The following is a 24,900-nucleotide window of genomic DNA, read 5'->3' on the forward strand; positions in this document are numbered from 1 at the left end:
TGAGACATCTGTAACTTGATATTTCAGTCCTTGCCTTCGAACACACAAGTTTGTTCAACATTAAAGGATATTATTTGCTTGCAACCTACATATGTGCTATTTAGACTCTTTATCAGCAACACTTGTTCAGATTTCTACAACAGTGTTGACAATTTCATTTGTCATATTAGAGTGAATATGGAATGAATCATCATGCTTACTCTTGATACACCAGAACAGCACATTTCCTACTAGAAAATTGGCATCTTACTAGCAAACTTTACAGTGAAAACAGTGTCTGCTATATATGCCAGACAGATTTTTGGGGTCAAGCTACAGAAATATAGTTCAGTTTTGGTTTCATGTCATTAAAAATTTAAAATAAATAATCTATTTTGGGTGCATTTTTTTTCTTAAATTAGCTACCATTTTATAATAGTGGAGTATAAGGAGCATATTAAAGTGAAATGTCTTTTACAACTGTGATCAATAACTTATTAAGCAAGCCTATTAAAATTAGCAATACCCTGAATTTTAAATTTCTTTAATGCAATTGCATAACTAGACAGCTCATCTTTATCTTACTGAATCTTTAGGACCATGACTTTATTACTAAATATTATTTTTCACATTTTCATTATTCATTCATCAAGAAAAAACAAAAGCCCTTATTTCGTATCACATGTGCAAGCATTCTTCAGTGCAGTACTTAAACAGAAAGCTAATGTGATAAATAAAATAAGAAAACCTATGGGACATTTCCCTAAAGCAGGAATCCCCAAGTTTTTTTTTTACCCATGAGCAACTTTCAATTGTAAAAACAGTTGGGGAGCAATACAAACATGAAAAAGCTATAGGGTGACAAAAAAAACTGTGATGCCTATTTGGTTGCTCCAAAGTGGATAAGCAGTCTAAAAAGTGGTCTCCAGCCTTTTTTTTTTTTACCTGTGAGCTCAAATGTAAAAAAAAAAAAAAGTTGGAGAGCAATACAAGCATGCTAAAAGTTTCTGGGGTTGCCAAATAAGGGCTGTAATTGGCTTTTGGTAGCACATATGTGGACTGGCAGCCTACAGTAGACTCTGTTTTGCAGTACACCTGGTTTTTATGCAGGAATTCAAAAATAAGCACCTGTTTTGAGGCCAATGGGAGTAACATTCATGGGGTTGGTGAGCAACATGAAATATCATATCATATATGAATCACCATAATAAAGGACTCCATTTATTACTTAAACACACAGAATAACACAACATATAAGATGGCATTATCTCTCCTCTAACAGGGACAGTGGTCGATAAAGCACCGTGTATTAGAAAGTCATACTGTCCCTTATCTAACTGTGGTTCTGTGGGGAATGCCTGTTTATTAAGCAAAGATTATTCAGGAGAACTTATAAGTGCACTTAAAGCAAGGGATTTAATGACATCTAAGTCAGTCAAGTGCTATTAAGCCAACTCTAAATGCTTAGAGGTTAATGTCCTTTAATACACTGATGATGACTCAAGAGGAGTGAAACAGTTAAGCAACTGAATGAGCTAGCTGAAATAATGTCTAAGAATTCCTACTGTCTCAAGATAATCTGTTCAATTCACCTGTTAGCATTAGGGTTTCTGGATGTTTTTATAAAGCAGAGACAACTACCAGGGTACAGACATTATGCATTGCTTTGGAAATCTATAGTGTACAATATTACAGTTACTATAATTAGAAAGAATATAGAAAAAAACTACAGTACAGGTAAGGGATCCCTTATCTGGAAACCTATTATCCAGAAAGCTCCAAATTATGGGAGGCCATCTCCCATACACTCGATTTCTATTAAATAATTAAAAAAAAATTTGAGACTAATTTCCTTTTTCTTAATAATAAAACAGCACCTTGAACAGTACTTGACAGTAATTGAGCTGCATCAAAACTCAGCTGGCAAAGCAATCTTATTGGTTTTATTTAATGTTTATATGATTTTAGTACACTTGGGGGTACATTTACTAAGCTCGAGTGAAGGATTCGAATGAAAAAAACGCAGAATTTCAAAGCTTTTTTTTTGCTACTTCGACCTTCGAATCAAACGATTCGAACTAAAAAACGTTCGACTATTCGCTAGTCGAAGTACTGTCTCTTTGACTACCTACTTCGCCAACTAAAACCTACCGAGGTTTTTTTTTGATCGAAGGAAAAAACGTTCGATCGATGAATTAAAATCCTTCAAATCGTTCGATTCGAAGGATTTAATCGTTCGATCGAACAATTTTTCATTCGATCGTTCGATCTAACTAAATGCGGTAAATCCTTTGACTTCGATATTCGAAGTCGAAGGATTTTACTTCGATGGTAGAATATCGAGGGTTAGTTAACCCTCGATATTCGACCCTTAGTAAATGTGCCCCATGATGCATGAGAGCCAAAGACCAGTTATTTGGAAACCCCAGGTCCCAAGCATTCCGGATAGCAGATTGTATACTTGCATTTGAAAATAAGAAAACTGCCAATGGGTCAGTATGCCTACTCTTTTAAATTTTGTATTTAATAAATATTGATTTTTTTATACTGAACTTAACATTTTTGGAGTATAATTTTTGTGCGCCTGATAATTGGGCCCTATTGGACTGGGGGCTGTACCTTGGGACTGGCCTTGTACACGCAGCGATTGGGCGTTATTAGCATTACAAGAAAACTGTATAGACATCATTTGGAATGAATTTGGGTTATACATAAGGCAGGTAGTAAATGCATAATATAAAATCAGGGATATACGGCTGATTTAACAAAGATTGTCGTTAACACCGACTGACAATTTTGATTCTACCCTCATCAAGAGCTCAAGAGGTAAAAGATACACAAGTAATGGAGACAGCTGCTTGCACGGCAATTCTTGATAATCTCTCATAAAGCAAACATTTACATTAACAGCTAGGACACTACAGTTTTAACTGTTACATTAAACTTTAATCACTGGAAAATGCAGAAGACCTTCAGGAAACAGGCTCTTTTATAAGCCAAACCGAAATGTCAACTTCAATGGCTTTCTTTACAATAATAATTGATAAGCCATTATGATGTATTTTGGAAAATAACATCCAAAACTAAAAGTTAACAAAATAACTCACCTTGATTTTTATTTTATAGGTCAATGTTATTTCATCTAATAAGATAATTAAAAACATGCAAGCAGCTGGTTCAGCGGCTAAATAGATTAATGTAATAGTCTGTAGTCATATGTGCTGGCAAGTGGTTCGACTTTTTGGCGATGAGAAGGTCAGCTGCCCTTGAGAAGAAGACAAAGAGCCTCAGTTGTTCTCCATGGACTCATTTTAAAGTATGATTCAGATATTAACTAAAGATTAATATTACCAATTAACTTTACAGTTCAACATACATTATAGAAATCATCTGCAGGAGTTTAAACTGCAGCACAGGCTGACATATGCCCAAACACAAACACATCTTAAGAACAGCTACAGTATACTACTTTTCACAAAAAAGATAGCATAGATTTTGCATCCACGATGTCTGCCAGTGAAAAGAGGATTTTTAAAATGGATGCACGCAAGCAACATGTGACATGTTATTGACAGGGTATTTTTTATACTGTAGTATATTTGTACATCATAAATTCCCTTTTGTTGCCATATAAACACACAGTCTACCAAATGTGTTAAAGGGCACCAGTCACCCTGATTTGTTTATCCCACCAGAGGTGCAGGTTAATAGAGCCCACAGACTGGTTGGGGGATACAATAGTCATTTAAAGAAAAATGTTTAAAATATAACAATAACCTGTGCCTGCGCTAGGTCATCCATACCAGGAGGTAGCTCCTGGTGCGGACTGCCATCTTGCATAGCGCACATGCACATAATTAGAGAGTCTCACAAGCTGACGTCACACGCACGTGCATAATGAGTGAGTTGTGGCATGTGCCTCAACATGACCACCCCCACCCGGAGGCTCCCTCCTGGTGTGGCCACCTAGCACTAGAAGAGGCAATTTAAAAAAAACTAACTTCTGTTGTCCCCCAACATAAAAACATATGTTGGGGGAAAGATATTAAAGGAAATGCTGAAAATATGATCCTTACAGACAGATACAATTCCCTGTTAGCTGCTGCACATTCCATGCATCCATATGAGTTATGATACGTTTGCCACCTGCCCGGTTTTGACCCTGACAGCCGGGTTTTTTTAAGGGCTGCCCGGGTCAAAACTGCCTGCCCGGTTTTTCCTGATGTCACCGCCCTGCCCCATCACTGCCCCATCCCTGCTGCATCACGGCCCTTCCTCCTGTCCGGGACAGAAAGGTGACAACCCTAGTTATGATAGCTCATATAAATGTATCATTAGGATGAGAGAAAACTTCTGCTTCAAATTTGATGTAGGAACTGCATAATAATAAAATAATAAGCAAACAATAGTAATTTGCTTCCTTTATTTCAATAAATAGTTTATGGACGTAGAGTAAAACAGCACCTAAATTTCCTCAGTTCGTTCATATGTTGCATGTGTTTAGCATTTCAGCATTTCTACTGCAACATGCAAAAGCCTAAAATGGTTATGGGCAAATTGTAAATAATTCATTCATGGCATGTGGTGTATGACTGTATATCAATCATCATTACCACTACAAATTTACCATACACAAATTATAAAACACAATCTTTAGCTGAACAATAAGGGGACATATGAACTAAAGGGAAGTATAAATGTGCACAGGTTACAAAGTCCTCAGATGCTTAGTTAAAATGCACTGTGGTTTACAGAACACAATTTGACTCAACATACTTTTTCTATTGCTGTCAGCACAGAGTAGTTTCAGTTCCACACAGGGTACTTTCTATGTGGAGTTTGGTTTGACCCTAGTGTGTGTATCTGTGTGAGGAGAATTAGTAAACTCCATGGGAAAGAGACTTTCAATTATTAAACATTATCTAGTTTGTAATATATTTCAGCACTACCTAAAAGATGTATTTGTTTTCAGAAAAATTATGATCCACATATTGAAAAGAATGGTTCACCTTTCACTTGTAGTATGTTAAAGGAGAACTGAACCCCTCAATTAAGAAAAGCTCTACTTACTAAGCAAGATAATCCCCCCTAGGTTCTTCACCCCCCCCCACATACTTCAATAGGTCTGAAAGCGTCCCTAAAATATTTCTCACCTAAAGCTGGCCATAGATGTAAGAATTTTTAAAATATCTTTTCGTTATCGTAGACCAAGCTTATCTTGAAATGATCATTTAATTTGTCAACTAAAAAGACCACTTCAAGTGATGTTGTCTAGTTAAAGAAGCTGCATGCTTGGCCCGGCAAACGATTGGACAATCGATACATTTCACTGCGACCAATGAAAATTTTCTAACCTGGCTGATCAATTTTCTGACGATGCCGGATGAAAAAATCGTTAGATGCGCGATCGTTCAATTCCCACTAACCTCACGATATTTTGATGGATTGGTTGGATTGCACTAAAATCGGTCGTTCATCAAACAAAAAGCTATGCGTTTATGGGGACCTTAACAGTGCAGAGTAAGTGCAGCAGAGCTTGTGGGCGACATCTTCCAGATCATATGTAATAAAGCGCAGTACTGGCGATGCGCAATTAGCGCCACATTCTGGAGCGTACCAACTGCAAATGCGCCAAAAGTGCCGGAAATTGCTGAAGAAGATCCTAAAATATCTGAAGATATGGAAGATGGTGCCCACAAGTTCTGTTGCGCTTACTCTAGGTGAAAAATACTTTAGGGACAGAGAGGGGGGACTATATTACTTAGTAGGTAGGGGCTTTTATTAATAAGGGGGTTGAGTTCTCCCTTAATGTTTTTCTTTTTATAGTTTTTGAATTATTTACCATCTTCTTTGAACTCTTTCCAGCTTTCAGCTGGGAGTCATATCTCAATAACCCAGTTAAAACCAATTCCAAATCATCTCACTCTTTACATCCTACTAAAAACAAAATTTAAAGGAGAACAACCCATTAAAGTCTTGAGCCTTAAAGATCAATAATTTACTGTTTCTGATAAACAAATAGTTCAATGTATTTTGTGTTATTCTACAAACATCTCCAAACACATACCATAACCAAGATTAGCGATGGTACAGTATCTCCAAAACGATTATTATACACAAAACAGAAAGATAGATATACACATTGTTAACTTATTTTCTTTGCAGAGAAAAACCTCCAGGGAGAATGCAATCTATAGCAGAAAATAATTCATTGACTTCAGTCGATCTCCTTTTTTACTAATGAAGAAATTAACATTGTCCTATCTTCTTCAGAAAATCCCAAATTAGATATCAACAAACAATGTTTAATACTTCTTTGTATAACACTTTAATCTTGCCTTTGTTCAAGTTCCCTTTTGGGGATTGTAAATCTTTACCAATCATAATATAAAAGGTTTTTCAGCAACACATCCCTGAGAAATACAGGCCCTCATATCTGTCTGAAAAATGACATTGCATAGTATTGCAGCACTACATTTTGGGCACACAAAACTCATACTACAGATTTTTTGTGTACAGAATAATAAAGTACATCACTAGTTTAAATAGTAATTGCTTTTCCAATCATCAACTTTACGTGGCACGTTCAAGAATCGGAACTGGAAATAATTTGATTCTGTATATCTTTTGTCTGTTGATGTTAACTCTAGTATAAATCCATGCTGATACTTTGCCGTCACTCTGATTGTACTACCCAGCATGGGAGACTACTACGGATGTAGCAAGCTCTGATTAAGACAGGGCAAGTCACCTGTGTGGCGTCAGCCTTAAAAATAGGATATTACATGTACTCAAATACCTCATTGTTAAGTTGCAAAAGGTATGGAAAATCTAAGCTATGAGGAAAGACTGGCCACATTGGGGTTGTTCAGGCTGAAGAAAAAGCACTTAAGGGGTATATGATAACTATGTATAAATATATAAGGGGATCGTACAATAACCTCTTTAAAGTAGAAGGAAAGCTAGCGAGGCAGATTATTGCCAATAGATTATCCGCAATAGTGCAAGCTAGAACAATATATTTATTCTGTAAAAATACTAAACAGCTCTAGACGTTCTGGTTGTTTAGGATAGCAGCTGCCATATTAGCTTGGTGTGACATCACTTTCTGCTTTAATCTCTCCCTGCTCACTCATAGCTCTGGGCTCAGATTACATCAAGGCGAGGACAGGCGCAAACTGAGCATGCTCAAGCCAGTGCCCTGGAGGTTTAAACTGAAAGAAGAAAGTCTGATGCAGAAGCCCATGTGTACACAATAGAAGGAAATAAATATGGTGTTTTTTTTGACAGAGGATTCAATTACCTTGAGGGTTTACTTGTGTATTTATATAAACCTTTCTGATGAAGCTTACTTAGTTTTAAACTTTCCTTCTATTTTAATGCTTTATTTACCAGTAGGTCCTTTCTGATTAGAAGAAAGGAGGTTCCGTCTTAATATTCGGAAGGGATTTTTACAGTGAGAGCTGTGAAGATGTGGAATTCTCTCCCTGAAACAGTTGTACAGGCTGATACATTAGATAACTTTAAGAAGTGGTTGGATGGCTTTTTAGCAAGTGAGGGAATACAGGGTTATAGAAAATAGCTCATAGTACAAGTTGATCCAGGGACTAGTCAGATTGCTATCTTGGAGTTAGGAAGGAATTTTTCCCCCTCTGAGGCAAATTGGAGAGGCTTCAAATGGGAATTGTTTGCTTTCCTCTGGATTAACTAGCAGTTAGGCAGATCATTTTATTTAAAAGGTTGAACTTGATGGACGTGTGTCTTTTTTCAACCTAACTTACTATTTTACTATGTATTTAAACTGAACAAAAATGGAGAAATACAACCGCTCCTGTGTGGTTATACAGTGGATCCAAGTTTAAAGTCCTGCACTGCATATAATATTGGAATATCTACTTACATCTGGAATGTCTCCTCTGCACATTGTCTGCAGCGTGATACTAATAATTACTAATACTAGTAATAAGCAAAGACTGAAACGTAGGGAATATATAACACTTAAAGGAATATATGATGACGGTTTGAGTTTGTAAGCCGAAACGTTGAAATAAATCTACCAGCTTTTTTTCAGTTATCAAGACCTATTGTGTGCGGAAGTTTTTTTGCTTTATAGATATGAATTTTTGTCCAGCACCTAGGCATTAACATGGCTATCTGAGTGCACCTATCTAGTTATATATATATATTAGGGATGCACCGAATCCAGGATTCGGTTCGGGATTCGGCCTTTTTCAGCAGGATTCGGCCGAATCCTTCTGCCCGGCCGAACCGAATCCAAATCCTAATTTGCATATGCAAATTAGGGGTGGGGAGGGAAATCATGGACTTTTTGTCACAAAACAAGGAAATAAAATAATTTTCCCCTTCCCATCCCTAATTTGCATATGCAAATTAGGGTTCGCATTTGGTTCGGTATTCGCCGAATCTGTGTGTGAGTAGTGAGTATTTAATGTGCATGCAAAGGCACATGAAATAAGTTAATTTACAACACTGGTACTAACATGTCCCCAGTCTCCAGAAGTGGGTTCACATATATTACGCAGTGAACCCGGAAATGTTTAAATACGTCTGTACAATAAGTGGCATAAAGACTATGTTCCAGGTTTTGTTCTTTTTCTCTAAAATTACAATTCTGTTCATTCTTAGCTTGACAGCAGCTGGTTAGTTGTCTGTGACATAAAAACTATTTGCTTCTTCAGCAAAATGTCAAATACAATTCAGCACTGATTGATGAATTAAAATAAGTTATACTTTTCAGTGGCTGCTCTTAACTTAAATGAGTAAATGTTAGATATAAAATGTTGTGGGGGGTCTTATACAGTAGCATAACTACCATATAGCAGGCCTTGGGTCTGCTAGATTGTAGTTCCCCTGTCCAGTTCCTTCCGCAAATTAAACCTTGTCGCCAGCTGCAAAAGAGTGAGCGGATGGGGCAACTGGCAGCTAAAGTGGGATTAACTGTCTAAGGGTGTGTGCCAGAGGACTGTTTTGAGGGGCCTGGCCTGTCCAAGTTACGCTGCTGAGAGTTAGTAGGTCAACAGCAACATCATTACTGAATGCTAATAAGGCTGGGGCACGGCATCAATTAAGAGGTTAGCAAGTGAGAGTGGACAGCAGAGGCTTATAAAAAAAATCCTGCTAATGAGAGCAGCATACTAGCATGATAAAACTCATTTCTGTCACAAGTAATTAAAAAGAGTAATGTAGACATGGCCAACTGAATACACATGGAATACAGTTTTCTCTCTGATTTCTGCATACCTTAAAGATTGCATTATTGAAATCTTCATTCCCAACAGAACTGTAATTAGGAATCAGAAATATGAGTTTGAACTGTTTCGGGGATACTGCACTGATTATGTCAGTCTCCTGGATTGCAAGCTCTATTAAGCAAAATTCTCTTTTCCTTGTCACTTACAGCAACTCAAATACCCAACTATTCTCTCTCTTCTTTAACCTTTATTGAATATCATGAAAGGATACGCTGGCAAGATCTAAATATAACATAAATATAACAGTGATGGAAGGAAATGTCATGACAAGCAAGCAATACATGGTAATGTGTGTGCCTTTTGCTTTATCTGTATTGTAGATGCACAAGAATAGAGTATACAACATCATGAAGCGCAGGAAAGCAAAATGAATGAAAGGTTAAAAGAATGGAATTTGCAGCTCGGGGTGACATGGGTCTTTGTGTAGAAAAGCATGTGGGACTTCAGCATTAGATGCAGCAGTGTTGAAAGGATATTCTATTGAATGTGAGTGATCTAATATTTGCAATGAGTTCCCCTCAACTAATGTTTTATTGGTCAGTTTCCTAGTGATTGAGATGATTCATGATTTTTCTACCTATTTCTCTTAGGTTTAGTTTCTAAACTGGTAGGTTTAACTTTAGATGACACTTTATTTTGTTTAATTCTGTTGTCAGATCTCAAAAAGATCAGGATCCTAACCTCTACTGCTTTGTGTAATGTACATATACATTATATATATCTGCCTATATCTGCCTATATATTGCACATTTCATGTTTACATATTTATTGTGTATTTTTAAGTCCCTATTTGTGGTATGTACTAGCTGGAGCCACGTCGTCTCGTCTCACTGTATATTTGTATAGAGATGAGATGACAATAAAGTTTACTTTGACTGGACAGGTGGAAACCATAATATATATACAGGCAGCCTGTTCTAAATAATGTGCATGCATTTCATTAAAGGGTCAGTTTAGCTCCACAAAATGCATTGTTTTCAAATAGTTCAATAACAGAGACTGTTTTTTTAAACGCTCTCTACTGTTATACATTTATTGCACAATAGTTTCCTATACCTGTATGATATGAAGATTTGTTCTGAGTCAGACGCTGGGTTTGTTCTTTTCTCTGGAGAAACTGCAAAAAACAAAAGATAGTACTGAAGTTCAGACATTATAACTATTATTGAATCCACAGTCAGTGTAAAAAGCTCTGTTCTACTTCTAGATAAAGAAAAAGTGAACTCCTCATCCTATTCCCCCCAAACAACATTTGGTGATAGAGAAAACCCGGCAGCTGCTAGAATTATTAATGCTCATGTACTGTCTCACTGGACAAATTACCATCTTGGCAGTAACCTATAGCAACCAATCAGCAGTCAGCTTTTTTCAGCCAGCTGCAAGTCGAACAATGAAAGCAAACATCTAATTGGTTGCTATGGATTACTGCCCAGATGCAAATGTGCCCAGTCTTTATAAATGACCCCACCTGAATGTTCTTGCATACAAGTACTGAGGACCACAATCTGATTACAACAGTCCACAGGGCACAGATTAGGAGGATAGGAGTGGGGAAAAACAACAAAAAGAAAGGATGAAGGAAGTCAGAGAGCCTTGACTTGGCAGTACAGGTATGGAATCGGTTATCCGGAAATCCCTTATCCAGATAGCTGTGAATTCTGGAAAGGCCGTCTCCCATAGACTCCATTATAATGAAATTTTTCTCCGTAATAATAAAACAGTACCTTGATACAAACAAAGATATAATTAATCAGAAGCAAATGTAGCCTATTGGGTTTATTTACTGTTAAATTATATTCTACTAGATTTAAGGGATGATAATCCAAATTAAAGAAAGATCCATTATCAGGAAAACCCTAGGTTCTGAGCATTCTGGATAACAAGCCCCATATTACCATTAATATTAATGAAAACCCCAATATATGTAACCAAGCTAATTATAGAATACTTTATCAGTTGTTGTGTGTCATATGCAATTGCTTTATAAAATATTTTGTATTATGAACAATATATTTAGAATGTATGCCACTGCTTTTTGAAGCCGAAAGGAGGACAGTCTAGAAATTACTGGCAGATTAATGTCCTGCGATGCTGGCAATCAGATTTCTGGATTATTTAATAGAAAACATTTTAGCCTATAGCTAAAATGGGAGGCTGATTAAGTAAGACAACTGATTGAAGTTCTGATACAGCTGTGGTTGGATTCTTTTTCGAAATACAAATGTAATCGGTATGGAAAATGTGCCTGACATAAAACAAATGGCAAATCGTCTTCTAATATCTGAAAATAGGCTCTTATTGAGGGATGTGTGGATTTTATTGAAGGAGCATGTGATAGGGTTGCCTGTAGATTTATGGGAGAGTTTGCCTGTAGGAAATCATTTTCAGACCTTTGCACAAACTAATCCCATATGTGCTGTAATGTTCTCACTGTAAACCAACAATGTAATATAATTTATGGGCAGCATATAAATAGCCATGGCAATAACCCATGGACACTGTAAATATAATTCTAGGCAGGAAGAACAGTATGGGGCACATTTACCTAGGGTCGAATATCGAGAGTTAATTAACCTTCGACATTCGACCGTCTAAGTAAAATCCTTCGACTTCGAATATCGAAGTCGAAGGATTTACCGCTATTCCTACGATCGAATGAATAATCGTTCGATTGAACGATTAAATCCTTCGAATCGAACAATTCGAAGGATTTCAATCCATCGATCGAAGGATATTCCTCCGATCAGGAAATTGTTAGGCAGCCTATGGGGACCTTCCCCATAGGCTAACATTGGCCTCGGTAGGTTTTAGGTGGCGAACTAGGGGGTCAAAGAAATTTTTAAAGAGACAGTACTTCGACTATCGAATGTTCGAATAGTCAAACAATTTTTAGCTCGAATCATTCGATTCGAAGTCGAAGGTCATAGTCGAAGTAGCCAATTGGATGGTCGACGTAGCCATATTCGACCATTCGAAATTCAAACTTTTTTTCCTCTATTCCTTCACTCGAACTAAGTAAATGGGCCCCTTAGACTTGGAGAACTGAATCTTAGGTTAATGCAGCAAATTGCTTGGGGCAAAAAAAGAGGCACTCAATACTATGCATTTCATGCTATAAGGGCTTTCTTCTATTTAGTTTCTTAATTTGACACTATATAATTACAGTCCTATGATAATTACAGAAGTTTAATTATTAACTATTTTATCATAGCTAATAACTGGCTGTGGAAAGAATTTTTTTTCATTATAGAGTAGAGGTGTAGATGTTTACAGTAAGGTGCTAGACATGATTTGTAATTATAAAAAAGATTGCAAAGTAGAAAAATAAAATAAAAGGATTCAGTCACACTACAGACTTCTGTGCAACTAGTAGCTGGACGCAAAACAGGCTTATAGATAGGTTAAAGAAGGTTTGCCAGGGTATAGTAACCCATAACAACAAAATAGTCCGTTTTCAAACACCTGACCATTAAGTGCTTACTTACTAACTGGTTGTAATTGGTTAATAAAGAAGTAGCAAATGTGGCACATTTGTACTGTATCTTAAAATATTGCGGGTATCAAACATGTTGTATGATAAATAAATGTCCTGTTATACGTAAATATTTGACCAGCATGGCACTAAACAATACACATTTTCACTGCAGTTAACAAAATGGCACAATAACTAAAGCTGGCCATAGACGCAAACATCCGATCGTACGAATCAACGTGTGATTGGATTTTTCCATCTCCCAACCCTCCACTAACCATTCAGATCAAAGTCTTACCATTCCGATCAAATAAGAACAGATCTTATAGCAGACTATCAATCTAAGTATTGTGTGCGAGGCAAGGCTGATCTGGGGGGCAAGATTATGAGAGAGAAAGGAAGAATTAATATTCCTATGAAAGAAAGAAAAAATAAATAGTTATTTGAAAATGCAGATACATTTTATCTAAACCTACTCTTCAATAATCCACAGATTCTAATGGTGACTTTTTAAATGTTTTTGATGACATTCACACTCATAATTTCCATGTAATAAAATGTACTGCCCTATTTAATATGCATTAACAACTACAAATGCCCCTTGATTACCTATCTTAGGCTCCCATACCTCCTATCGCTCTGCCATATTTTAATTTAATTGGATGTCCTAAACATTGGGTTATTATGTATATCTAAAACCAGCTAAACCATAGCAGCACAAATAAACATACAGTGTTCCATAAAGCAGTGTATAAGAACAGTGTAGTGGTTGAACAGAAGAAGAAATCCATTATTGTTGGTCTCTCGAGATGTAATATACAGCAAGCAGAGAAAAGAATGACAAACTACATGTAATTATGTGAAATCTGAGCCCATAAGTTGGAGTGTTCTTAACAGATAAAGGATCAAAGCCCCTGTGCTACACGCAATAAGCAGAATAATATATATGCTTTCAACCTAAAAGAATCTCTACATGATTCATTTATGGAAATATTAGGTTGCACAGGTAATAATATTTATCTTAAAGATTTGAAATAAGGCTGTGCTCATATCAAAGACAGGGTGAGCATTCAATCCTCTATAAAACAAAGCAGAATATTTCACATGGAAAAGGGTATTTTTGCAATAAATGCAGTAAGACTGTTCAGCCGGCAAGCACAAATACCCAAAGCTGATGCCCTTTCTGTTCGTTTAGGCACCTAGGTGTGTAAAGTAGGTGAGGGAGTTGCTGCAGATGACTTGCAGAAATTTTATACATTTCTAGAAAGTAATGTTTTCAGCTTCAACTTTCATATATTTGTGTCTAAATGGTTTGCGCACCTATTAAGATTTTGTTTCTTGCTATGAAAACAAAATTGAATAGTAATTTTGTTTCATTAACAATATTAAAGTGAAGAACTCAGTTTGGTGTGTGGGGAAATGGCAATAAAGTTTTCAAGAGGAAAAAAATGGCTTTGTTCCTTCAATCCCTAGTTGAAATTAATTATAGCAAATGTTTATGAAAACATCTGTTCCATATAGTTATAAATTCTTAATTTTAGCATAGATGAGTCCAAGCTCTCTTTATTGTTCTGAAAGATAACAAAGTCTGACAAATAAAAAGGTATATGGGAAAATGTGTGATGAATTTGCATTCGCTCGGCACCCCATTTGCAAACTGTAACTTCTGAAGGAATATGTGGTCTTGCCATTAAGCAGAGGATCATTAACGAATCGCATAGTAAGAAGAGCCTTCTGCTTTCTAGTGAATGGAAATTTAACTTAGTTGCTGATGTTTTGTTCTGGGGACCTCAAACACTAGATCTTAAAGTGGTACTTTCACTTTGAAAACTTGCAACAGTGTTGGATTTTAGAGGAGTTATTTTGTTCTCGTCCTGCCTTTTTTAAATGAAGCCCTGTATTGACAGTGCTCTCTATCTATATTGTCATGGCATGGTTTTTCTTGTCTGCATCGCCTGTGTGCTGTGATCAGCTCTGATGGAGAAAAGCATTTACACTCTGGACACATGGGAGCCAAAGACTCCCTGATGGCGAGAATAAAAGAACCTGTAGAAAACATTGGACATTTACTGTACAGTAGTGATGAGCGAATTTGTCCCGTTTCCCTTTGCTGAAAAATTTGTGAATTTCCAGTGAAATGTCGAAAAATGTGTGAAACTCGAATTTTGACGAGGTGTCAATTCGTTAGCGACAAAATTGCAGCCGGTGACAATTTGACGCACATTAAAGTCAATGTGTGCGTTTAATTGTCGCTGCAAATTCACAAGTTTTATCTCCGGTGGCGCAAATTTGTACCTGCCGAATAAATTCGCCCATTACTACAGAGCAGGTATTGGACCTGCTATTCAGAATGCGCGGGACCTGGGGTTTTCCGGATAATGGATCTTTCCATAATTTGGGTCTTAATACCATAAGTCTACTAGAAAATCATGTAAACATTAAATAAACCCAATAAGCTGGGTTTGATTCCAATAAGGATTGATTACAAGTACAAGGTACTGTTTTATTATTACAGAGAAAAAGGAAATCATTCTTAAAAAAACAAAAAGACTACAAAAGGCACTGGGAATTAGTTTCAACAGCAGTTCAAACCTTTGTACAGATTTCTGGATGTCCCTGTGTACAGAGTCTTGCTTGTACTGTACATGTAAGCATTGGTCAGTTACAGGTTCTACTTATTACACTGTGCTTGCCAGTGTTCCCAGCTTAAAGACCCAATCCTTTCAAGTCATATCCCTGTATATAATAAACCCACATGAACTGCCCTAAAACACCAGCAATAGGTAGCTTCACCCCTTTTACATGGAGGAATTAAGGACAGCTCGGCAGCAAAGGGACAGCTAGCAGGTAGAGAGGTTCTATTATTAATGTGTAAGCTTCAGGCACAGCAGCAAGCAGGTGCTCCACTTTCTGAACCTGAAACTAAGACTAATTTTAATGTTATAGGAAGCAACAGCAAGGTTGCAAAGATTTAAGTATTTCCTACCTAAAAGGGTTATTTGTAACATGCTAGGTATAAAATGGTTTTACATCTTTCGTTTTAAAAATGAATCTAATCTACAGGTGGTGTTGCATTCAAATTAAAATGATTTACTGAAAACATTTACAATTACATTATAAACATTTTCAATGACTGTATAAAGGAAATTTTTATATATATATATATATATATATATATATATATATATATATATATATATATATATATATATATATATATATATATATATATAATTTCCACTGACAAAGGTGCACACCAGGATTTTTCAATTTAAAACTCCATGTTTATTAAAATTATCAAGAGGTCTTGATAAAGGTCTTAGAAAATGACCGAAACGTTGGCCGGTTCCTGTTTTAAATCTATTTAATAAACATGGAGTTTTAAATTGAAAAATCCTGGTGTGCACCTTTGTCAGTGGAAATTGGATAATGCAGCTATTTTCAGCGTAGCACCCAGGTATGTGACTTATCATTGGAATCTCTCATGGATGGTGTGCGCTAGGACTTTGAATGTGTATATATATATATATATTTTAGGGATGCACCGAATCCAGGATTCGGTTCGGGATTCGGCCAGGATTCAGCCTTTTTCAGCAGGATTCGGATTCGGCCGAATCCTTCTGCCTGGCCGAACCGAATCCGAACTCTAATTTGCATATGCAAATTAGGGGCGGGAGGGAAATCACATGACTTTTTGTCAGAAAACGAAGTAAAAAATGTTTTCCCCTTCCCACCCCTAACTTGCATATGCAAATTAGGGTTCGGATTCAGTTCGATATTCGGCCAAATCTTTCACAAAGGATTCGGGGGTTCGGCCGAATCCAAAATAGTGGATTCGGTGCATCCCTAATATATATATATATATATATATATTTCTTAACACTGGCACACCCTTAAAATATTTTTAATACATTATATTTTTAATCCTGAGGACTTCTGTACAATGTATTAAAAATAAAAAGGTTAAGATTTTTTTAAGGGTGCGGCAATTTTATAATTATATATACTGTAAGTTGTAAGTAAGCACCCCAGGATATATTGTTTTTGCAGAGATATATATATATATACTGTATATGAGAAATGCTGGATTCATGGATGTGGAGTATACTTGGTACCAGTAACATTGCAAAAGCAAGAAATTTCTGAAGTGTATGTCCACATCTTCATCTGTGACACCCTTCGTTACTGTTACTCAGTTTGATAACTCCATCCTCCATTTGGGGTCATAAGCAGTACAAATTTGATGTGCGGCATATTACGGCTAAAGAATGTATACAGGTTTTCACATATTTCCTATTTTAATCGAGAGAGGGTGCCAGAGAGCTGAAGATGATTGCGGCAGCAGCACCTCTGGATATCAAAGTTGATCTACTGCTCTTTTGGAGTTCCTGCACGACACCCTTTCAACAGTGTTAAACTCAATTTACACCAAATACACTTTTAAAATGATTAAAAAGAGCAAGCTCCAGGCAGTGTTCAGAAGCTGAGAATGATGCCGTCAGCCAAGAAATTAAGTGCACCACACTTCTGATATTTATAAAATAATTATTAGGATATAAAATTGATGTGACAGATTGAACTTCAGTAATTTTTTATCTCTTTTCGAGAAACGCAAGAGGAACATTCTGCAAATTAACGGAAGACATTTCTGACTGGTGTTCACACAACACCTAAAGGTTTCTTTAGTGAACTGAAACTTGCCCCTAGAAGCTAAAACAGAAATGCATTAATTGGTGTCACATATAAACATACAGATCTATCATAAATAAGGTTCATGCTTGTGTTTTTATGCGCTGAATGCTAAACTTTCAACTATGTTAACGCATAGTCAAGACTGGAAATTATAGGCAGGAATTTAGCCAAATCTTTAAGTTGCCTAGCAAAGCGATATGATGCTAGTATAAAATCTAAAATTTCAAGAGACTGAGTAGTTCAGGGGTGCTTAAGTTATTGTATTTACTGTAGTAAACTTAAGAAACATTTTCTGTGCACAATAAAAGGGGAAGGAGTATGCTAGAAGTACAGGTATGGGAACTGTTATCCTGAATGCCTAGGATCTGGGGTTTTCCGGAAAATGGATCTTTGCATAATTTGGATCTTCATACCTTAAGTCTACTAGAAAATCATTTAAATATTAAATAAACCCAATTGGTTGGTTTTGCGTCCAGTTTATCAAGGTGTGTATAATTTTATAGCATGCGAACCCCAGATTTATTTTATATTGCTTTCGGTGGAAGTCACACTAAGGGTAGGACTACATGGATGTTTTCGGCAACAGTTGTGTCGAATCAACGCTGCGACTTCATCCGACATTTCTATCTTACCTTATTTTTCCTCAGCGCGTTGGATCGCGCCGAAAACTTCCATGTAGTCCTACACTAAGAAAAAATTTTTTACACCATTTTTTACATAGCGAAGCCTGGCAATATGTGATGTATGCTGTATTTTTAAACAGCATAATAAATATGCCACTCAGTATGTTAGAGAATGTCCAATTCTAAGCAACCTTTTCATTTATCTGCATTATTTATTTTGTATAGTTAGTATAATTTCTGAACTATTTGCCTTCTTCCAACTCTAGCTTTCAAATGTGGGTCACTAGCCCCCTAAAAAATGTTCTGTACGGCTACAAAATGTATTGCCACAGCTATTTATGCAGACCCTCTCCTATTCATATGCCAGTCTCTTATTCAGATCAATACATGGGTGCTAGGGCATTTGAACCCTAGCAACAAGATATCTGAACTTTGCAAACTGGATAGCTGCTAAATAAAAAGGTAATTGACTCAAAAAACAGAAATATGCACATCTGTTAAAGTCCCATAGGCTAGTGACTAGTAGACAACAGGTTACCCTATCTGAATTATTTATTTTGTATAGTTAGTATAATTTCTGAACTATTTGCCTTCTTCCAACTCTAGCTTTCAAATGTGGGTCACTAGCCCCCTAAAAAATGTTCTGTACGGCTACAAAATGTATTGACACGGCTTCTTTTTATTCCGACCCTCTCCTATTCATATGCCAGTCTCTTATTCAGATCAATACACGAGTGCTAGGGTATTTGAACCCTAGCAACAAGATATCTGAACTTTGCAAACTGGATAGCTGCTAAATAAAAAGGTAAATGACTCAAAAAACACAAATATGCACGTCTGTTAAAAGTCTCATAGGCTAGTGACTAGTAGAACACAGGTTACCCTCTGAACTCTTAAGAATTCTACAACATATTTTTTGAGGCAGTGGTCATCAGAACAATTACATTGGGCAAATAAATATATATATAGGAAATTCATGTTTAATTAATGCAAGCCTGAACTTTCTGTTACTTTCTCTAATATTTTTCAAACAATAAAAATACACAAAATTGTTCATTAAGTTCTTTTCACTTCCTCCTTCAAATCCTTAACTGGAACTAAAAAGTAATGTTGGAAGGGAACAGAAAAGAGGTAATGTAACAGAGATTTACACAAACTACAAGTGTCCCACAACAGCTGGGGTAAGGGGCACAGTGAGTTCTGTTTTGCACAATGTAATAATGTGAAATTTGTACTTTTGCCAGAGAACAAGGGCCCTGCCTCATAGACTGGGGGTCAGGGGCAGGCACCATGTTAGATTATTTTCTTGTTTGACAGATGTACTGTGCCTTATTTGACAAGCAAGCTACAACACTTAGCACACAAACACTAAAGCAGATGATAATGTACCTAGGATGTCAAGGCAAGTTTTATACCAAAGTAAATACTACAGTATGTTGTTACATGCGCAGTACAGTAAGTGAAAACTTAATCTGGCCATATACAATAATAAGAGAACTATATCAACAACTTAGTAGTTTAGAAGTCTACACTTTATACAGAATAAAAAAAAAAACAAGTGTTCTATTTTCACCGTATTATCATGGGCAAATAAGTGAAGTTGCAGTTTGTTTTAGTGAAAGGACAGTAATAAAACCCACTTTAACTAATCAACAAAGGTACATTTTTCCACCCACGCTTATTTTCTACCAGCCAGTTGACAAAATGTCAGAAAATACTATTGCATTTGTGAGAGTTGCTGGTGTACAAATATACAAATGGTGTAAACACCAACATATAAAGGATATTTCCATCACTTTCACAATTTGAATGTTTTATGACACTTTGGAGATCAAGGGGCAGATTTATTAAGGTTTGAATGGTAAATTCCAAAATTTTTTGTGCCACTTAAAAGCACCAACTCGAATGTAAATTTGTGAGATTTATCACACCTCAACCATGGAAAAACTTCGATTTGGAATAATCGCCACCTAAAACCGGCCAAGTTCATTTACAAGTTAATGGCAGAGATCAGTTGAACTATTTGAATATGTTAATTGCCTTCCTGACATTCAAGTTTTCTTTCTGAGGAAAACTCAGGGTCGGGACTATTCAATCGAATATTAGATGTTCAAGATTCTTCATAAATAACCTCCCATTCGAGTTGTGAGTACATTGTAATTTATAAGAGTAAAAAAATTCACATAAATTCGACATTTGATAAATAATCCCCTAAGAGTGATTGACAAATTGTACTATGTGCCAAAGCCCTCATTGTTCCATATATAGTGAATAAAGTACCCCCTCTTGTAAAATATAAGGATATTATAAGTTACCGAGGAGTTTCATGGCCATATAAAAACACGAGGCCGAAGGCCGAGTGTTTTTATACAGGTCATGGAACTCCGAGGTAACTTATAATATCCTCATATTTTACAACTGGGGGTACTTTATTAATTATAATACACAAATTTTAGTGAGTCATGTGACAGAAATTACATCACTACTCACCGTTTATAACCGATGACATCACTACTCACCGTTTATAAGGATATAATTTACAGGATATTCACGGCTTTTGTGTATTATAAGGTAATACGTGCAGAATAACCTATGTCCGTAAATTGAACAATTATAGGAACATAAGGTGCAGTACTATAATTCCAAGTGTACATGTAATATCAAAGCCAGATGAAAGATTGCATTTAGCATAAGGCACTCAGGAACCATCTAAATGTAATATCTAGTTGTGCTCAGAGTTAGATAGCAGCGCTAACCGTACACGTTTTACAATCAATGCTGGAAGGTGGTGAGTTACTGTACTTTTAGAGACAGCACAGAATAAGGTTTGGGGTTGAAGAGAACTTGTATTTAAAGGTAGTCATAACAAATGCAATGCTTCCTTAAAGGAGAACCAAACCCTAAAAATGAATATGGATAAAAATGCCATATTTTATATACTGAACTTATTGCACCAGCCCAAAGTTTCAGCTCCTCAATCGCAGCAATGATCCAGGACTTCAAACTTTCCACAGGGGGTCACCATCTTGGAAAGTGTCTGTCACAAGCTCAGCTCTGAGCAGCTGTTGAGAAGCTAAATTTAGGGGTTGTTGAAAATTATCCAGCAAAATATGAGGCTGGCCTGTAATATAAACTAATTCTACAAGGCTGATTATTACATTATGATGCTAGTTGCACTGGTTTCTATGCTGCCATGTAGTAATTATCTGTATTGATTACTAATCAGCCTTGTTTAGTGACATTTATATTATATATACAGTATACAGCATATTGTGCATTGGTCCTTAAGCTCAGTATCTGACAGCAACAATGGTCAGTTTCTGAAATCTCTGATACAACAAATCATCACAGTGTAATTAATTTAGCAGTATAAAATATTGAAATTAGAAGATGTTTTGCCTGATTTGGTTACTAAGGAGTAGTCCAATGTAGGTCTGGTGGGAATGGACTGTATCAAAAAATGAGGCAGCCCTGGTCCAACAAGATATTTACTCTGCCCACCCTATGTTGTTGAACTCATCTTAAGTATTTAATTAAACTGTTTATTAAGGTTTTTTAATAATTTACTACTCAAACAGTTTTACATTCAAGACTGTATCATAGCTGGGCTCTTTCCCTGGATTTCCTTTCCATGTTCCAACAGACTTTTCCTTTAATGATCTTAAATGGATTCTGTCATGATTTTATTCTTGAACCAATACATGTATTTTTTAATTTATTTTTTAATAATGTTATTTCATTTTTAGTTGTAATATTCATAGAGACTTCACAATGATGAACCTGCTTTCCGATAAGTTTTTGTTTCTCTTACTCAATGTAACTGGAGGACTTGTGTGTTTTACTTATGAGTACTATTCCCATATCTACCACTATATGGAGCACGGTAGCGGTTATATGTTTAGCTTCCTAGGCTGCTAGGGGGGAAGGGGGGGGGGCAGTGACATCACTCCAACTTGCAGTGCAGCAGTAAAGAGTGACTGAAGTTTAAAAGAGTCACATAGCTAAGGGCACCTGGTAAACTAAGAGCAGAATTCTGCTGGAGGAGCACGGTTAACTGATATATAAATCCAAAACTACGAAGAAAAAATCACAAGCACTATTCCCGAAATGTTATTAGAGTCAAATTAAATTCTTAGGTGATGGGTTTTAAATTCAGTCAAGTTTTTACTTAAAGTCTGTGCGTTGCTCACCATTAATATCTTATGGTCAGGGTGCAGATGCCCCGGACCCCACGTTTGAATAGGAGAGTTAGTGATGTCACCCCTAACTCCCCACAGAGAACATCAATAGCTTATCTCCAAGAAAACTGCAAATCCCACCCCACACCCGCTGTGACCCGGGTGCCGCCGCCCGAGTCCATCACAAGGGGGAACATTGCCAGCAAATCTGTCATTAGAAGCAGCGTACTCCTGTGCCTTTTTCACAAAACGCTCATCTCCAGACTATTGGTAAAATCAATATATTGATTTTAGCAACAGTCTGGAGATGAGCAATTTGTGAAAAAGGCACAGGAGTACGCTGCTTCTAACGACAAAGAAGCACTGTTAACGGATACATTATGTAAAAAACACTTGTTTCCCTGGCAGAATTCATTTAAGCTGGCCATAGGTGCAAAGATCCGATCATACGAATCCTCAATTCGTACGATTTTCAGACTGTGTGTGGAGAGTCCCGACATTTCTCATCCCACGGAGATCGGTCGTTTGGTCGATCGGACAGGTTAAAAGATTTCTGTCGGCTGCCGATAATATCTCTGCGTGTATTGTCGATCGCACGATTTTCAGTGGGAGACCACCAGCTTTGTCGGACATAACTTTCGTATGATTGCTGTCAGGGGCAGAACATCGGCTGATCTGTTCTTTTACTACTTTATTTGATCTGAATGGTTAGTGGCAGGTCAGCTTTATTCACACGTCTTTAGCGAAGCTTACCCTTGTCTAGCTTAACATTCCTTCATGATATACTACTGTCACCCGGGTTGTGCTTAATGAAAATCTCTCACTTTGCTGACTCCTGATCTCAACCAAACCCTGATTCTTAATACCTGCATTTTCAGAATTTATAAGTATATATATGTATACATGTTTATGTGCAATTTGTAGGCACCCTTGTATTGAACAGTGCTGGGGGCATATGTTGGTGCTTTAATAAAAATGTTCTGGCTTGATGTCGATCGGTTATAATAAAAATCCTCAATAAACCAATTTTGTTCTTATGGAGGCACTCTTAGGTCCCAGGGTCTGGATACAAAAATGTGTGCTAAAGTTACTTTAAAAAAAAAAAAAAAATAGTTACTACATACATAACCTTCATAGAAATAAACAATGCAGAGACATTGACAATTTTTTCCTTATACAGGTATGGGACCTGTTATCCAGAATACTCGGGACCTGGGGTTTTCCGGATAACGGATCTTTCCGTAATGTGGGTCTTCATGCCTTAAGTCTACTAGAAATTCATTTAAACATTAAATAAACCCAATATGCTGGTTTTGCTTCCAATAAGGATTAATTATATCTTAGTTGGGATCAAGTACAAGCTACGGTTTTATTATTACAGAGAAAAAGGAAATCATTTTTAAAAATTTGGATTATTTGGATAAAATGGAGTCTATGGGAGACAACCATTCCGTAATTCCGATCTTTCTGGATATCGGGTTTCCGGATAAGGGATCCCAGTGAATTATTGTAATATAAGTAACTCACTAGGCAAAACTTGAACTTTTGGATTAGTTTTATGCAAAATGACATTGCAGTATAATAAAAATATATTTCTATGAATTCATGTATTACATACATTATATTATACATTATAACTAGTTAAACGATACAAAATGTTCCTGTTTAAAAATAGGAAATGTTGAGATATATACCTCCCCTTTTACTAGTTTAGCAGGACTATTGTATAAAACAAATCATACGGTATCACATAACACTCCTCAAACATTTAAAACGACTTAGATGCTTCAGATATGCTTAATATCTTCATCACTTTAATGCATTAATCAACATATGAAAATGAGTATAATGCATTTGTAAAAAAAAAAAAGTGAAGCTTAGCCATAAAAAAATAAGCAGAAAGGGGCTTCTTAAATAATAGCATTTATTTTAGGACCAACAAACCTTTTTATATTTTCAATATACCGACAATGCCGGTACTGTGCCTGTGCCCAGCTTCCATAGGCACAAGGGTTGCCTGGAAATGATGACGGCACGACCAGAATACTTCAGTATCATATGATAAGCGCTGATTATAACCACAGTGAGTGTGATAGCAACAGGCCATTGGACCAATGAGAGAGTAGTAGTAGTAGTAGTAGTAGTAGTGTAAGAAGTTTATACTCTAGGAAGCTGCTCTGTGTTTGTGTATTTGGCTTAGGACTTTGACAGCACAATAAATGAAAGCATGCCAAAGGAAAATATAGCATGCAGCCCTATAACATACATTAATGTTACACTGCTGAAAGCACATAACAATACATACAGCTTGACACTTAGGTCAGGGTTTCTGAACCTTTCTCCCTGGAGAGCTATAATAACAGTGGGACTCTTCTTTAGACCCAGTAAATTAATCGTGCAACTTATCTGATTTACTATTTTCTACAGTTGATGTTATATGTTATATTTATTGAGCAATGGTCAGCAACGTGTCCCAACGTATAGGTTAGGAATCACTGACCTTGTACAAAAAAGCTTTGCATTCAAAAGGTCACATTATTTAAGTGGCACATACAGGGGTCAACCTGATCAGAGTCAAAATAATGAGTCCTGCAAGTAACAAAATCAAAACAAATTAAAAAAAAAAATCCACAGATGTGGCTTTCAGAATTAGCAACTTGTAAAACTTTTTTTTTCTTATCAAG

General features: G+C 36.4%; 1 protein-coding gene across 3 annotated transcripts in view; it reads right to left on the reverse strand.

Annotated features, from left to right (window-relative positions):
- Window positions 1–24,900, reverse strand: part of tbc1d5.L (TBC1 domain family member 5 L homeolog) — a 286,202-nt gene that overhangs the window by 138,155 nt on the left and 123,147 nt on the right. For all 3 annotated transcript variants that reach the window (XM_018266425.2, XM_041565417.1, NM_001091614.1), the window contains 1 exon segment: window positions 10,308–10,368. In XM_018266425.2, the coding sequence (XP_018121914.1) occupies window positions 10,308–10,368 (61 nt within the window).

Source organism: Xenopus laevis, chromosome 6L, assembly GCF_017654675.1.
Source record: "Xenopus laevis strain J_2021 chromosome 6L, Xenopus_laevis_v10.1, whole genome shotgun sequence".
Taxonomy (NCBI): domain Eukaryota; kingdom Metazoa; phylum Chordata; class Amphibia; order Anura; family Pipidae; genus Xenopus; species Xenopus laevis.